The 15,966-nt window shown below is 34.9% G+C and overlaps 1 protein-coding gene across 1 annotated transcript; it reads left to right on the forward strand.

The window, feature by feature from the left end:
- Positions 1–12,951: 12,951 nt before the first annotated feature.
- LOC145038899 (ent-kaurenoic acid oxidase 1-like) lies at positions 12,952–15,762 on the forward strand. Its single transcript, XM_078987118.1, has 7 exons — positions 12,952–13,415; positions 13,535–13,795; positions 13,868–13,951; positions 14,031–14,109; positions 15,161–15,267; positions 15,364–15,482; positions 15,604–15,762. The coding sequence occupies exons 1-7, from the start codon at positions 12,960–12,962 to the stop codon at positions 15,692–15,694; spliced, it is 1,197 nt and encodes a 398-aa protein (XP_078843244.1). The 5' UTR covers positions 12,952–12,959; the 3' UTR covers positions 15,695–15,762.
- The last annotated feature ends 204 nt before the right edge of the window (positions 15,763–15,966 follow it).

A 15,966-nucleotide genomic window follows, 5' to 3' on the forward strand; every position in this document is an offset into this window, starting at 1 on the left:
AAAAGAAAATTTCTAACAACTCTATCATAACTATCTAAGCTCAAAATCTAATCTTCAAGTCCATGCGATAAAGATCCATTCCTTGTGATTAGATTCATCTTGCCCTTTCACCAAGCTTCCTTTCTTTTCACCGATCCTGCAAAACATTCAAATGCAATATTATCACATCATGTATTAAGAATCAATGAATAGGAACTTAACAGAGTTAGATATTGGATTTTACCTGAAGCGCAGCCATACACTTTGACTCTCCCATCTTCTGGACTCTTCAAGCTCTTTGGGCAGACTTGTATCCAACACCCTTTCTTGGCAGCAAACGCAGGTCGGTTCTCCTAGAACGTCCTCGGAAGCATGGTCGATTGACTTTCCCAAAAAATACGCTCCATTGCTTCGCCAAATCATTTCTGATTCAGCAGCAATGAGCATGTAAGTTAGGTCAATGAGGTTATCGTCATGATCCATCATATAATACTTTCTTTTGAACTCATTATATGATTCAGGAAGTGACTGCAAAACCCAATTCACAGCCAACTCATCTGGGAATGACACACCCAACATTATCAACCTCTCAATGTGTGATTTCATTCCTACAATGTGGGCACACACGGGTTTACCATCTTCATGTTTCATTTCCAATAGGGCTTTAGTGATATTGAACCTTTCAATTCTTCAACCTTGTGGGTTAGGGAGAACAACTCGAGGAGGTGGAGGAAGTGAAGCATGATTTCTTGTTCCTCGATTGAATCGTGGAATACCATCTTCATGTGGAATGCTTGTTCCACGGGATTTGGGAAGACCATAGTTGTCGAACTTTGACATCTACAACACGGGAGAAACGAATTCAAGTTAGTTGATTGATTGAGTCCTTAGTAAATCACCCAAATGAGATACTAAGGCTAGGACCCAACACAATATTCTACAACTCGGGAGAGGGATGCCGTAACCCAAATTGAAGAACATTTGAAGGTAAGTGAATGACGATTCACTAATTTCCACCATGATAAAAACGAAAAAGAAATTTAAGTTTTAAATCTATGAAAACTCCTAGATCCTTTGAGATTCATTGAACATTTCAATGGCATGTTTAAATCTCGATATGCCCTTCTTGTTTGTGACCGGGATGCCGAGGATCACAAAGTGGGTGTGAATAACCATGCAAACTTACATGGTGCCCTCACATGTTACAGTCACCTATTCGATGTGCCAGAAACCACACACGCTCCACCGAACTATGACAAACATTGAGTCACCCTTTGCTACCTTTGCTTAGAACCATTTAGTGTGCCGGTAAACCAAACACGCTCCACTAACATCTTCGTAAGGGTACAAAGTGTAATTTTATGGAATTGCACCAATTCACTTTGCCTAAGTAACTAAGATTGGGAATTTGAAAAACATTTAGCTACTTTTGTACTTCATCATACTTATAATGGAAGGTTTCATCCTATCCTACCCGTTCGGCTAATGACCCTCCACTAGTCAAGAGTGCGGTGGGTAAGAGTGGATACCCATTCAATCGCCATATTATAGGCAATTTCCTTAAACACCCTTTATAGACTAGCTTCGTGAATGAGGCCTACTAACGGTAAGACTGACTTTTACTCATACATATGTATAATGTTAGACTTTTAATGTTATGTATGGCATAGGGTGTATTTTACACTTTGAAAATACTAGGTGGTCAAATTTAATAATTATACCTTTAATTCAATTAAAGTGTAAACCTAAACTTTTATGGATTTATTAAACCTCTTTTAATTATACACCTTAATTAATTAATAAAACCACAAGGGTGTGATTTGAACTTTTCAAAACATTACTAGGGTTTTAGAACTTAACATTCCTAATTAAACCTTTTAATCAACTTTTAAATTCCAAAACTTGAGGGCAAGTTTTGAAGCATTTCAAAACATTAGGGTTAGAATTTAAATATACATCAAAATTAAACTTTTAATCAAAATTTAAATTCCAAAACGTGAGGGAAAGTTTTTTAAACCTTTTTCAAAACATGAGGGTTTTAATTATTTAAATTTCAAAACAACAAAACTTTTTGGGTTCAAATTTAAACTATAAAACCTAAAGGGGAAAATATGAAACTTTTCATAACAACAAGGATCAAATAACAAATAATCTTAATTAACATTTAATCACATAATTATCTATATTTGATTTATTTAATGATTTCTTGCAAAACAATTTACCAATTTAATCAAAATAATTAATCAATTATCACATAAGGAAACAAATATTTTATTAATTGATAAATATCTTTAATTAGATCAAGAATATAGTCAAATATATCATAAAATAGGATTTATATTGATCTAATATGATAAAGAAACTATCCTTAAGCAAAAACAGCAAGAAATCCTGGTTTTCCTTCCATCTGACCAGCTGAATCGCCGAGTTAGGTATGGACTTGTCGAGTCAGCATGAACTCGGCGAGTTCATGTATGGACTCGGCGAGTTCTGCCCCCAGAAACACAAAAATAGAATTTTTTAATCATACAAAGCATCAATACAATAGAAACCAATCTAGGATCTGATACCACTGATGGGTTTTGGTCATAAGAACATCCTATGTGCTCATACAAACCCTAATGCTTAGATCTAGGTTTCTCTATTGTACATGCAAGTTATCCAAGACTATAAACATGAGAATAGGTTTAAGATCATACCTTGATTGTTATGTAGCAATAACAATCTCAATTCCTCCTTATATTGACTTTAGAAAGCTTAGAGTCACAAATGTCACTCCTCTAATGGTTCACAAACACCAAGAGCAAGAGGATGAAGAGGAGAGAGGATGGAGGCTGCCCAAAAACGTGTGAAACCCTAGGAAGATGCTCAGCCACGTTTTTGGGTCATAAGGGATGTATATATAGTTAGGCTTTTAGGGTTATCCAACAAGGAAACCCTAATTTGGATGCTTAAGCCCTAAGCAACCCATGGACCCCCTTTCCTTAAGGCCTTAGACGATTTCTCATGGGTTTCCCCATAGAATTCGTCCACCCCTTAATATAAGGCAATCCATAGCCCAAATTGCAATTATCTTATAATTACAATTCCAGCCCCTTAAGTTTAATTAATCTCTTTTAGTCACAAAACTAATTACCAATTAATTATTGACTAATATTAATTAAACAATATGATTTCTCCTTTAATATATTATTCTCATAATATATTAATAAATCATATTTAATCCTTTCTCTCCATAATTCATCCTATCAAGTTGCTTTGATGAAGGCAACTCAAAAGGACCATGCACCATCGGGTCAAGTACATACCAAAATAGTTATGGACTTAGACACTAATCCAACACTTTCCACCAATCTACTTTGTGTGTGTTCTTAGGTTACCGATCTCAACACCGTGGGTACCAATGCTTGAGTATTGAAACTCAACAAATTATTTTGTCTCATCATGTTCCTTTTCAAGATTATGTTTTCCCACTTCGGTGTATGACACCAAACTCTATCCCTTCGTATAAGTTTCTGTACAGTATTGATGACACCAACCATCTGTCTCAACTGTTTAGTCGAACTCCTGTCATACCCACTGCCATTGAAACTGCTAAGAAGGTATCCCTGGCATCCAAAGCTGACTCCTCGACCAACTTTGACAAGTCAAAATAGCTTTGCCACATTTTTGAAAAAATGAGGACAAAACTTCACAAATGGTCCCCGTGGTTTACTGAAAATTGCCACTTTGGTCCAAAAAGTTTTGGACTAGCACCACAGGTCCAAACTTTTCGTTTTGTTGCGATTTTGGTCCAGTTTACTTTAAAAAAAGTTGTAATGACGATTTTACCCTTCTTTTTTTTGTTTTTTTTTTAGTTTTTTTATTTATTTAAATATTTTCATAATTATAAGAAAAAAAAGAAAATAATTATCTCTCTCTATTTCTCTCTCACACACACACAAACTCAACTCCCTCTCTATTGATTCATCTCCTTTCTTCCTTTCGTCCCTGTTTCACAAACAAAGAATGGAGCACCAGTGGTTTTGACACAGGTGTTGTTGTTGTGGTGACCACTGTGAACATCCACCACCTCTTCACCTGTTACATCACCACCACGACCACCATAAACTCCACCGTACATGACCTCACCACCTCTTTGTTGGTAGGAAAGAAAAACAGGAGGCAACAAGTGTAGTGATTTATTTTAGATCCAAAATCAATGGTGGGTTTTCCTTTCTCTTCAAATCGATTGTGGGTTTTCGTTTCAGGTAACGTTTTATGTGTAGATTTTGTTTCAGATCTACCCTTCTTCATCCTCATTTAAAATTTGGAACCAAGAACATACCTACCTTCAATTTTTGGATTTGGGTTTTATTTCAGATCCAAAATCAAGAATGAAGAACACCCATTGTGGACTTGGATTTGGGATGTTGGATGGTGGTGGGTCGCGACACGGGGAGGCAGAGGAGCTGCCAAGTTAACTACGGTGTCTCTCTCTTCCGGAGAAGTGAGAAACGAGGGAGATAGTCGAGTTGGAGATGAAAGGAAAGTCGAGCAATGAAACATCAGTACAAGTGGGTAGGCTTGTGGGTTGGTTGAATGCGCACAGGTTTTTCTCAATAAACAAATAACAGATGGGGGAGGTTGTCTTAACTGGATCTTGCTTCTTATTCTTTGCTAGAGGTCTACACGAGAGAGATGGTTGGAGATCGGGTATAGCAATGACCAGGGGGTGTTTGGGTGATGCTCTTCGACTGGAGGAGGGGAAAAATTGAAGGTTCGATGGAAGAAAGCAAACAACAATAGTGGCAGTCGGTGGGGTTTTTCCTCGCCGGTATCTTTGTCAATCGAAGAAGGAGAATAAGGGAAGAAAATGTTTTAGGGTTATTGGATTGTGTTTCTCGACAACCCCATGTATGTTTGGCAACTGTAGTCAACAGAGGAAGAAGATGAAACAATATTTATTGCTCCATTTTGACCTCACCAAAATCAGCAACAACTTTGGAGGTTTCTTTGGCATCTAATCGGAGAAGAAGAAGAGAGAGAGAGAGAGTTATTTTCTTTTTTATTTTCTTTCAATTATGAAAATATTAAATAAATAAATAAAATTGAAAAAAACAAAAAAGAAGGGTAAAATCGTCATTACAAAACTTTTTAAAGTAAACTGGACCAAACTCGCAACAAAACGAAAAGTTTGGACCTGTGGTGCTAGTCCAAAACTTTTTGGACCAAAGTGACAATTTTTAGCAAACCACATGGACCATTTGTGCAATTTTGTCAAAAAAATAAGACAATTACGTTTTAAAGTGTGATAGGAAGGATTACAAAAAGCATACAAAAAAAAAAAAATCAAACACATAAACACACACATTTACATCATGTTGCTATTTGTTGGTATTAATCATAAGTGATTATGTTATAACTTTTTTAGATAACTGATTAACGAAAATTTTAGTTTAAGTGTTAAAGGGATAAGTTCATTTATTGACATTTTTGTTGGTTTAATTCTTTTTTTTTTTATTATTTTTCACTTTCGAGGTATATCTTTGTAAAATAATAAATCTCATGACCATCAATTTTATCACCACACTTGCTATTTTATTATTTATTCTATTAAAATTGTGTTTTAATTATAATACATGAAGTTTAACAAAAATCTAACCCATAGTATTCACATTTACTATTTATCATTCACATTAGGCCTAACGCTAAAAATAGTTGTTAATGAGTACATCAGTCCAAATAACTTATTAATGAAATAACTTTTATATATATATATATATATATATATATATATATATATATATATATATATATATATATATATATATATATATATATATATATATATATATATATATATATATGCTATTTTAAAACTTTCTAATTTCAAAATCAACTCCACAAGATCCATTTTTTTCTGTTAATTGCTCTTTTTAAAGAAGCATACTTTCAAAAACAAGTAATTAAATATCTTATTTTCATTTTAGGACTTTTAAAACAGTGGAATTTGGAAATCTAACAATCACATCATTGTATTTTCTTTTGGCTTAAACTTGATTTTGATAAGAATGTTGCTATTTATTTGGCTCAATCAAGACGTTTGAATTTGTGGATATAATTTTAATTATTAATTGATTGATGATTGATTTCTAAAGGGAATAATGCTAATCGACATGAAGTCAAAGTTTCTTAAATCAGAGTATGAGATGGTGATTGACTTCTACATATCTTATCAAGTGATGTATTTGTTTCAACAATCTCAGGTTTTTTATGAAAATGTTATTGAAAATTAAAATACATCATATTTAAGGGATCATTTTGTTGGTTTTTGCCTGTTAATCCTATTGGATTTGTGCATGCTGTCATGAATAGTGATACAATGGTTGCTTATTATAGTTTTCAGTTTTTTTGTATTAAAATTACATTGTATGCTTTTGCTATGTAATTAACATCCAACTCATACAAAGCATGGACACATACACTAGTTATTATTATTATTATTATTATTATTATTAGAAACATACGTTTCTAAATACATTTTACAAATATATATCTAAATACGTTTTTAAATACGATTTCAAAAAATGTATTCATTATATAATAATGTAATTAAAAAAAACGTATTTTCAAATAATATATTTTGACAACTTATTTATATTTACTTTCGTTTCGATAATAATAAAAAATTTAACAACAACAACAACAACAACAACAACAACAACAACAACAACAATAATAATAATAATAATAATAATAATAATAATAATAATAATAATGTTTAGCAAATATAGACTATACTTATTTGTAAAGGAAAAAATAAATGAAAGTGGAGTAGCATAGATGGCCACAACCATGTTTTGTGTAGTAGAATACCCAAGTCATAGCCTACCTATTCCCATTTCTTAATTTTTTTTAAAGGTTTGTATGTTTATATGTTCATCATCAAAAGCATCAAAATCTTGTAGCTTAGTGGTTAATGTTGAACATGACTCTTTATATGGGAAACAACAAGACTTTTATTAAGACACTTAAGGAGAACTTACACTTTGTGAGATTACTACACACTTTTCTTTCTTTGAGGCTTTCTTGGATGGTTTGGAGCAAATGAGCTCCATACCTATTTATAGGCATCTTAAGAAGGTTCTAGATACTAGCATACACTTACTACAAACTAGATAACTCTAGAACTATCTAACGTACTCTACATGCTTCCATATGTTTCTAGAACGTTGTATCATGTTCTGGAGAGGTCTAGGTTGCTCCATTGTCTTCTAGAATGATCCATAACCTTCCAGAGTTTTCCATGTCGTTCTAGAGTATTCTAGACTCTTTCGGTATATTCCAGAGTCTTCCATAGTCTTCTATAATGTTCTAGAATCTTCTAGAACATTCCAGAACAAGCTAAACTCTTCTAGATATTATTTATTCTTATTGGGCTAGTGATGATCTTTAACACTCCCCCTCAACACTAGCCCCCATTCTTCGTACCATGTTAAGCTGACAACGAAAACCTTCACATTTTCCAGTACTCAGCCCTTTGGTGAACAAGTCAGCTATTTGGTCATCGGTCTTGATCTGTTGCATCTCAATTTCTTCCATCAAGACTTTCTCTCTGATAAAGTGATAATTCACTTCCACATGCTTTGTTCTAGCATGAAATACTGGATTTTCTGCCAGCCGAATTGCAGATTGGTTATCGCAGTGAAGTGGTACTACGTAGTCAACTTTTTGATGTAAGTCCTCCATTAGGAGTACCAACCATGTACTTTCTTGAGCTGCTACGGCCGCTGTTTTGTACTCCGCTTCTGTGGTTGACAACGATACAGATGGTTTTCTTTTACTACACCATGATATTGGCCCAGACTCAAGCTTGAACACATACCCAGTGATTGATCTTCGGGTATCATGGTCTCCTGCATAGTCAGCATCACAATATCCAACCAACTTGCAGTCTTCTCCTCTTTTATACAAGAGACCATAGTCAATTGTACCTTTGACATATCTCAGGATTCATCGGGCAGCTTCCAAATGAGGTTTCTTCGGACTTTGCATGTATCGACTCATAACTCCAACTGCATAACCAATGTTAGGCCGAGATAAAGTTAGGTAGATAAGACTACCTACTAGTTGTCGATAAATCGTTCCGTCGTCCAACTCCTTTCCTTCATGAGCACATATCTTGGCATTTGGCTCTATTGGTGTTGATACTGGCTTACACTCCAACATGCCAAACTTTTGATGTATATCTCTTGTATACTTTTGTTGGCAGAGGAACAACCCTTCCTTTGTACGATCAACTTCTAACCCCAAGAAGTGTTTAAGCTCCCCCAGCTCTTTCATTTGGAATCGCACCAATAAATTTTCTCTTGTTTGATGGATTTCTTTATCGTCATACCCGGTAATGATAAAATCATCCACATAAACCAACACAATTGCCAACTTCCCTTCTTTTTCTTTGACGAACAGGGTTGAGTCTGCATGTGCAATTGAATAACCACTTCGGGTAAGAAATTCAGCAATCTTACCATACCAGGCTCTTGGTGCCTGCTTCAATCCGTAAAGAGCTTTTCTCAGCTTGCACACATGATTGGGATTAACTTCATCCTCAAATCCCTTTGGTTGGTTCATGTAGATCTCTCGGTCTAATTCTCCATGCAAGAAAGCATTCTTCACATCCATCTGCCATAATTTCCAGTCTTTACTAGCTGCAAGAGCTAGCAGCACCCGTACAGTAGTTATCTTCGCCACTGGACTAAATGTTTCATCATAGTCCAGTCCATATTGTTGTGATAACCCTTGAGCCACCGAACGAGCCTTGTATCTTTCAATTGATCCATCTGTGCATCAATTTAATTTATAAACCCACTTGCAGGAAATGGGTTTTATATCTCTTGGTTTTAGTACCAGTTCCCACGTTTGATTCTGCTTTAAGGCTGTAACTTCTTCTTCCATTGCCTTCTGCCAAGCTTTATTCTTAATTGCTTCTTCATATGTCTCCGGCTCTTTAACACCGTCTTCTAAAATTGCCGCATTAGCATACTTGGGATTAGGCTTTCGGATTCTTTCCGTCCTTCGAAGTTATGGATGCGGCGTCTCCCTTTCACCGGCATAACTTATTTGAGTTACTCCTTGCTCAATGACATCCGTGTCACTCGGATCTTCAGGTGTATCAACACTTGACCAAATGTGTGCAGTTTGCTCCCCCATCTTTTGTTTTAAAACTTCTTCAATATTTTCCGAGTCTGATAATACTTTCTTCTCTGATGACCACCATGAAGATGCTTCATCGAACACTACATCTCTTGAAGTGTAGCATCTTCCGCTTATTGGATCACAACACCTCCATCCTTTTCTTTGATAGTCATATCCAACAAATATACACATGACTGCTTTCTTGTCAAACTTGCTACGTAAATGACTAGGTACAAATACGTAGCAGATGCAACCAAATACTCGGAAGTAGCTAACAGTAGGTGTAATGTTCCATAGTGTCTCAAATGGTGAGATGAAACCTAACCTTGGTTGGGGAAGTTTATCGATCACATGGGCAGCAGTTCGCATTGCTTCAGCCTAAAATCTTCCTGTGATACTCTTCGCGTGTAGCATGCTTCGAAAAATTTCGGTAAGATGTCGATTCTTTCTCTCAGCTACACCATTTTGTTGAGGTGTGTTGGCATATGTGAATTGATGACGTATGCCACATTCTTTCAGATAGCGATTGAATTCTTCCGAGGTGTATTCTCCTCCATTGTCTGAGCGTAGACACCGGATCTTCTTTCTCACTTCTCCTTCGACCGTTGTCTTGAATTCTAGAAACTTTGAGAATGTTTCAGATTTTTCTATCATGAAGAAAACCCATACATATATCGAATAATCATCAATGAACGTCACCATGTACCGCATCCCGCTAACTGATGTCTGCTTTACTGGACCGAACACATCTGAGTGAATTAACTCTAGTGGCTTCTTTGCTCTAAAATTTGACTCCTTGTATGGTAATTGATGAGCTTTACCATACTGACATCCAGCACAAACAACATCTGTTTTAACTTCAAGTTAAGGTAAGCCATTGAGCATAGATTTCTCCATTATTACCTTCAACTTATGATAACCAACATGTCCCAGCCGTGCATGCCATAAATCTGTTGTCTCATTCTTACGAGTCTTATCTACATAGGAAGACTCTGCGGAGAGCACATAGACAGACTCCACTCTTCGTCCTTCCATTGTTGGCTTTTATGATATTTTAAGATCTCGATAGACCTTCACATCTTGTGGGTCAAACAAGACGTAGTTGCCTGACGATGTTAGTTGCGATACCGACAACAAGTTCTTCTTCATACCTGGCACGTGATACATATTATGTAGTGACACCATGTCAGATTTATTACCAGGCATAATCGTCGTTTTTCCAATCTGAGCAATTGGAAGTCGTGCATTGTTGGTTGTAAGTACCATGCGACTCCCTTTGTACTCCTTCACGTCTTGTAGTTTGTTCTGATCGCCAGTCATGTGATTGGAGCATCCTGAATCAATGATCCAGTTATTTTCATAGTTGATACGCTCTCCCATCATTTTCATGAGTGCCAACTGGTTTTCTTCTATGGTACATAATGCCTCAGCATCCCATTCATCCTCTATTTCCTTTTTGGAAGTTAAGACATTACTTTCCACATACTTTTTCTTTGACCAACAATCCTTGGACATGTAGCCCCACTTTCCACAGTTGTTGCAGTTGCCTTCGAACCTCCTCCCCCGAGAACTCTTATTGCCGGTCTTTTGAGATCTCCATGGTTGTGAGGTTCCTGATTGACTCTTCCCTTTGTCAGCATTTTTGTATCCTTTTTTAGAAGGTGGCTTGAAATTCCTCCGACTTTTACTTGTGTAGAGTGCTTCTTCTTCACTCTTCAGCGTGATGCCTCCCATTTGCTTAGCCATAGTTTCTTGGCTGGCCAACAAATTCTCAAACTCTACAAGTGATGGCTGAACGGGCCATCCTCGTACAACAGTAACAAAGCTTCTATATTCCGACCTCAGTTCATGGATAATGATCCTCTTCATTCGAGTTTCTGCAATGACGAATTGCGGATCAGTTCAGTAATCTCCCGACATATCGATTTGGCCTTGTGGAAATATTGAGCAATCGTCATGTCACGTTGTGAGATTGATAATAGCTCGTTCTCCAAAAGCTGTAGTCTCGTAGCATTCTTCTTTGAGAAAAGCATCACAAACGTGTCCCAAGCTTCTTTCGGGGTGCTCTCATCCCGAATATGCTCCAACATCTCTTCTTCGATTGTGGTCTTCAAGGCAAACATTGCTTTGCCTGCTTTGATTTTCCATTTGCGCAAAGCACCATTAACGTCTTCCTCTGGTGGTGTAGTTTCGCCTCCACCAAACAAGTTAGTTTCGACACTAAACTTGCAGAGTTACAAACTACTCACGATACAACGAGAATCACTCGTTCTCACTATCAAGAAACCTTGCTCTGATACCAGATTGTTGAACACGACTCTTTATATGGGAAACAACAAGACTTTTATTCAGACACTTAAGGAGAACTTACACTTTGTGAGACTACTACACACTTTGCTTTCTTTGATGGTTTGGAGCAAATGAGCTCCATACCTATTTATAGGCCTCGTAGGAAGGTTCTAGATACTAGCATACACTTACTACATACTAGATAGCTCTAGAACTATCTAACATACTCTACATGCTTACATATGTTTCTAGAACGTTCTATCATGTTCTGGAGAGATCTAGGTTGCTCCAGTGTCTTCTAGAATGATCCATAACCTTCCAGGGTCTTTCATGTCGTTCTAGAGTATTCTAGACTCTTCCGGTATATTTCAGAGTCTTCCATAGTCTTCCATAATGTTCTAGAATCTTCTAGAACATTCCAGAACAAGCTAAACTCTTCTAGATAATATTTGTTTTTATTGGGCTAGTGATGATCTTTAACCGTTAATGGCATGACTTATCAAACTTGAGATTTTAATTGCAACTTTCCCCATTTATATTCTGCTTTTATTTTTTAAATAAAACAAAAGAAGCTACATGGCATGCACTAGTTGCTACTTCATCAGATAGAGGCAAGTGAGATGTGTCAATTACTATTTCGTTTAAAAGAGTTATAATTAATGATTATATTAGCCGATATGTTATCATTTTTCGTGAAAAAAAATAATAATTCAGAAGTAAACCGTAAAGTTAACAAAAATTTTGGCATTTTTTCAAATTTTTTTCTGAAATTAATCAGTGAATACAATAATCACCATGTGGGATTTGATTAATCTAATTAACTGAAAATCATAATAAAATAGTCAATACATGGAGGTACTTTGCAAAATAATATGGAGAAGATAAAAAGTCATTAATTAACGATTTATTAAATTTTGAGATCTCGTTTACGACATTAACTAACCATGCATATATGTTTCCTGTACTATCATCCAATTAACACTCCCAACTTGAACTAATAACTTAATTTAGAAACTTGTCGACGAGTGTTGTTCTACTGTGTTTTGTCTGTAATGGTATCTTTTCCAGCAAGCTATTAAACACATACAGTTGCATAAAACAGTTTCTTAACCACCGCCAAGAAAACAAAACCTAGAGAGTCACGATGACAGTGGGCATATGGTTGACGGCGGTGATAGGAGTGGTGCCACTAGTAGGGTGTTTATTGTGGTGGTGGAACGACATATGGTATGGACTAGTTATGACAACCCTCCGGCCATCCAAAGGAAGCAACAAGCTGCCTCCAGGACACATGGGTCTTCCGTTCTTAGGTGAAACGCTCACATTTTTATGGTACTTCAGATTCCTACGTCGCCCCGATGACTACATCAATTCAAAGCGTCAAAAGTAATTGTGTTTTACTTCAATATATTCTTTGTTTACTAATAAATGCCGCTTTATATTTGTTTACTATACTAAAGGATTGGTCATTTTCACATTTTGATTAATCGAACAGGTATGGCGATGGGATAGGGATGTACAAGACATACCTATTTGGTAGACCATCAGTGATTACATTTTTACCAGAGACCAATAAATATGTACTTCGAACTACCGAAAGCTTCATCTTGAAATGGGCAAATCCCGATCTTGTAGGAAAGATGTCACTGGTTGCTGTTCATGGAAAAGCACATCTTAGGATTAGAAGTTTTGTTATTCGTAGCATTAACCAACCAGATGCTCTTCGTCGAATCGCCATTGCTGTGCAACCACGCATGATCTCAGCCCTCCAATCGTGGGTCAAACGTGATAAAATTACCTCCTATGATGAAATAAAGAAGGTTAGTTTTGAGAATATTTGCAAGTATTTTGCTAGTTTCGAGCATGGCCCTACGCTCCACCAGCTTAAAGAACACCTTTCCGGGATGCTTACTGGATTCAGAGCTTACCCGTTGAATATACCAGGATTCACATTTTATCGTGCGCTTCAGGTATTTATGACGTTGAACTTAATGTTTCTCCAGTTTATATGTCGTTATTAGAGGTGGTGTAGATAATGTATGCTCCATTTATAAGTGTAAAGATGGATGTTTGCAATTTTCTGTGACAGTGTCGTAGAAAAGCCCAAGCGATTTTCAGGGAAGAGCTGGATAAAAGGAGAAGGAAGAACGATGGAAGTAATGATGCTATGAATGATCTACTGGATGGTTTAATGAATTTAAAGGATGAAGAAGGGAATAATTTGAGTGACACTGAGGTTCTTGATAATATTACTGGCATTCTTCTTGCTGGCTATGAATCAACTGTCATCGTCACAATGTGGGCTATTTATTATCTTGCAAAATGGCCAGAGGTTTTAGAAAGGCTTCGGGTAAGGTTATGTCTGTCTCTTCTATTTTTGGAGTTTTGACTTTATGTTAACGCTTATCATCATGATATATAGGACGAAAACATGGTTCTCAAAAAGTGTAAGAATGAACAGCTTGTAACCAGCGATGAGATTTTGAAGTTAGAATACACCATGAAGGTATAATTAATCATCTTTGTTTGCTAAAACATCTCCTTTGAATAAATTTTGATGTTCGATTTAAAAATCATTGGTTCAGGTTGTTGATGAAAGCATCAGATTGGCTAATGTCTCTACTTTTATATTTCGTACAACAACAGAAGATATAGAATATAAAGGTAAGTAAACCATCTTCAATGCATTAAGTTCATATGAATTCAATGGATTCCACATCGTTTACACATTTCACAAATATTTGATTTTACTTATTAAACTTTATATTCCATTGAACTTTATATTTTAATTGATTTCCACATCGTTTATATATATATATATATATATATATATATATATGGAAAAGTGAATATACCCTTAAGGGTATATAAGCTTAGGTACCCAAACTCACTATAATACGTCGATTTGTTTGAAATATTCATTATAATGTTCTTAAAATTCAACCCCTGACTTGATTTACTTTCAAAATTTTTGAAATTTCATTATTATCTTCCTCTTACATCACATCTTTTTGCCGAACACCTACTGAGTTATCTATATTATAGTTGAAAATAAAATTTATGTAAGAGAAAATAAATGTGAAATTCATAAAAATCTTAGAAAGGTAAATCAAGTTAGAAATTGAATTATAAGAACATTGTATAATTACAATGTATATATATATATATATATATATATATATATATATATATATATATATATATATATATATATATATATGATACAAAACGACGTAGTATGATGAGTTTGGATACCTAAGCTTAATATACCCTTAAGGTATATTCACTTTTCTCTTATATATATATATATATATATATATATATATATATATATATATATATATATATATATATATATATATATATATTCTCTTTTATTATGATGAGTTTGGGTACCTAAGCTTAATATACCCTTAAGGTATATTCACTTTTCTCTTTTATATATATATATATATATATATATATATATATATATATATATATATATATATATATATATATATATATATATATATAAAGAGAGAGAGTGTGTAGAGTTGAATGAGCATATTCTAATATTCTATTGAGTGTCATGCATTAACCCCTAACGAAGATTTTGATTTTAATATGGCTCAACTCCCCATTCAAACTTCCCATTAAACATTAAACTAATGTCTATATTTTATTTATGCTTTTGTTTTATGTTTGTATTGCTAAATTTTATATTATAATGCAGGATACACCATACCAAAAGGATGGAATATGGTTGTATGGCTTAGGAATGTCCACGTAGACCCTAAGAACTACAACGATCCATTGTGTTTCAACCCTGATAGATGGGATGTAAGTCAGATGCCAAGCTTAATATGTTTGCTTTATGATGTTTCTTCTTTTTTTTTTTTTTCTCAAAACTAAATCTGTATACGTATATGTTTTCAGGGATCAATTCTGCCAGAAAACTTCCAAGCCTTTGGCGGCGGCCCAAGAATCTGTGCAGGAAATATGCTTGCTCGTTTACAAGTTGGCTTGTTTCTTCATCATATGTCCACCGGATACAAGTAAAGTTATAGTCATTTGAATTTATGGCATTTCATGCGTCAATTAGTAGACACATATTTTGACTAAAAAGATCAAAATTTCCTATTGATATTTACAGTTGACCTTTTAAATGGATTTCAGATGGGAACTAGTGAATCCAGAAGCGAAAGTTAACTATCTCCCAATTCCAAAACCAGAAGATGGTCTTGAAATTACCATTGCAAAACTATAAAAACATCTTAGAGAGTTTACTTAATTGATTTATCGTTTTAGTTATTTCTAATTCTAAAACCACTAAAGAGCGTGCATATGTTGCTTGAAAATTCATATCATTGTAACATTATGTTATTATACTCTGTGTTATAATATTATTTTTCTCGCATCTTATCTTTAAATATTATTAAAAGAAAAATTTTGTAAAATCATCTTCAAAAATCATAGTCATTGATTGTCTTTTATTTTTATTTTTTTCAGCTTTAGATCATTATGCTGATATCATCATTT

Source organism: Lactuca saligna, chromosome 4, assembly GCF_052625555.1.
Source record: "Lactuca saligna cultivar CGN05327 chromosome 4, ASM5262555v1, whole genome shotgun sequence".
In the NCBI taxonomy this organism is placed as follows: Eukaryota; Viridiplantae; Streptophyta; class Magnoliopsida; order Asterales; family Asteraceae; genus Lactuca; species Lactuca saligna.

Excerpts from the sequence above, each read along its gene's own strand:
- LOC145038899 (XM_078987118.1), top strand. The coding sequence starts at position 12,960 with ATGTACAAGACATACCTATTTGGTAGACCATCAGTGATTACATTTTTA. Across the intron at positions 13,952-14,030 it reads AGTTAGAATACACCATGAAG|GTTGTTGATGAAAGCATCAG; the intron begins GTATAATTAATC and ends TCATTGGTTCAG. Across the intron at positions 14,110-15,160 it reads AGAAGATATAGAATATAAAG|GATACACCATACCAAAAGGA; the intron begins GTAAGTAAACCA and ends ATTATAATGCAG.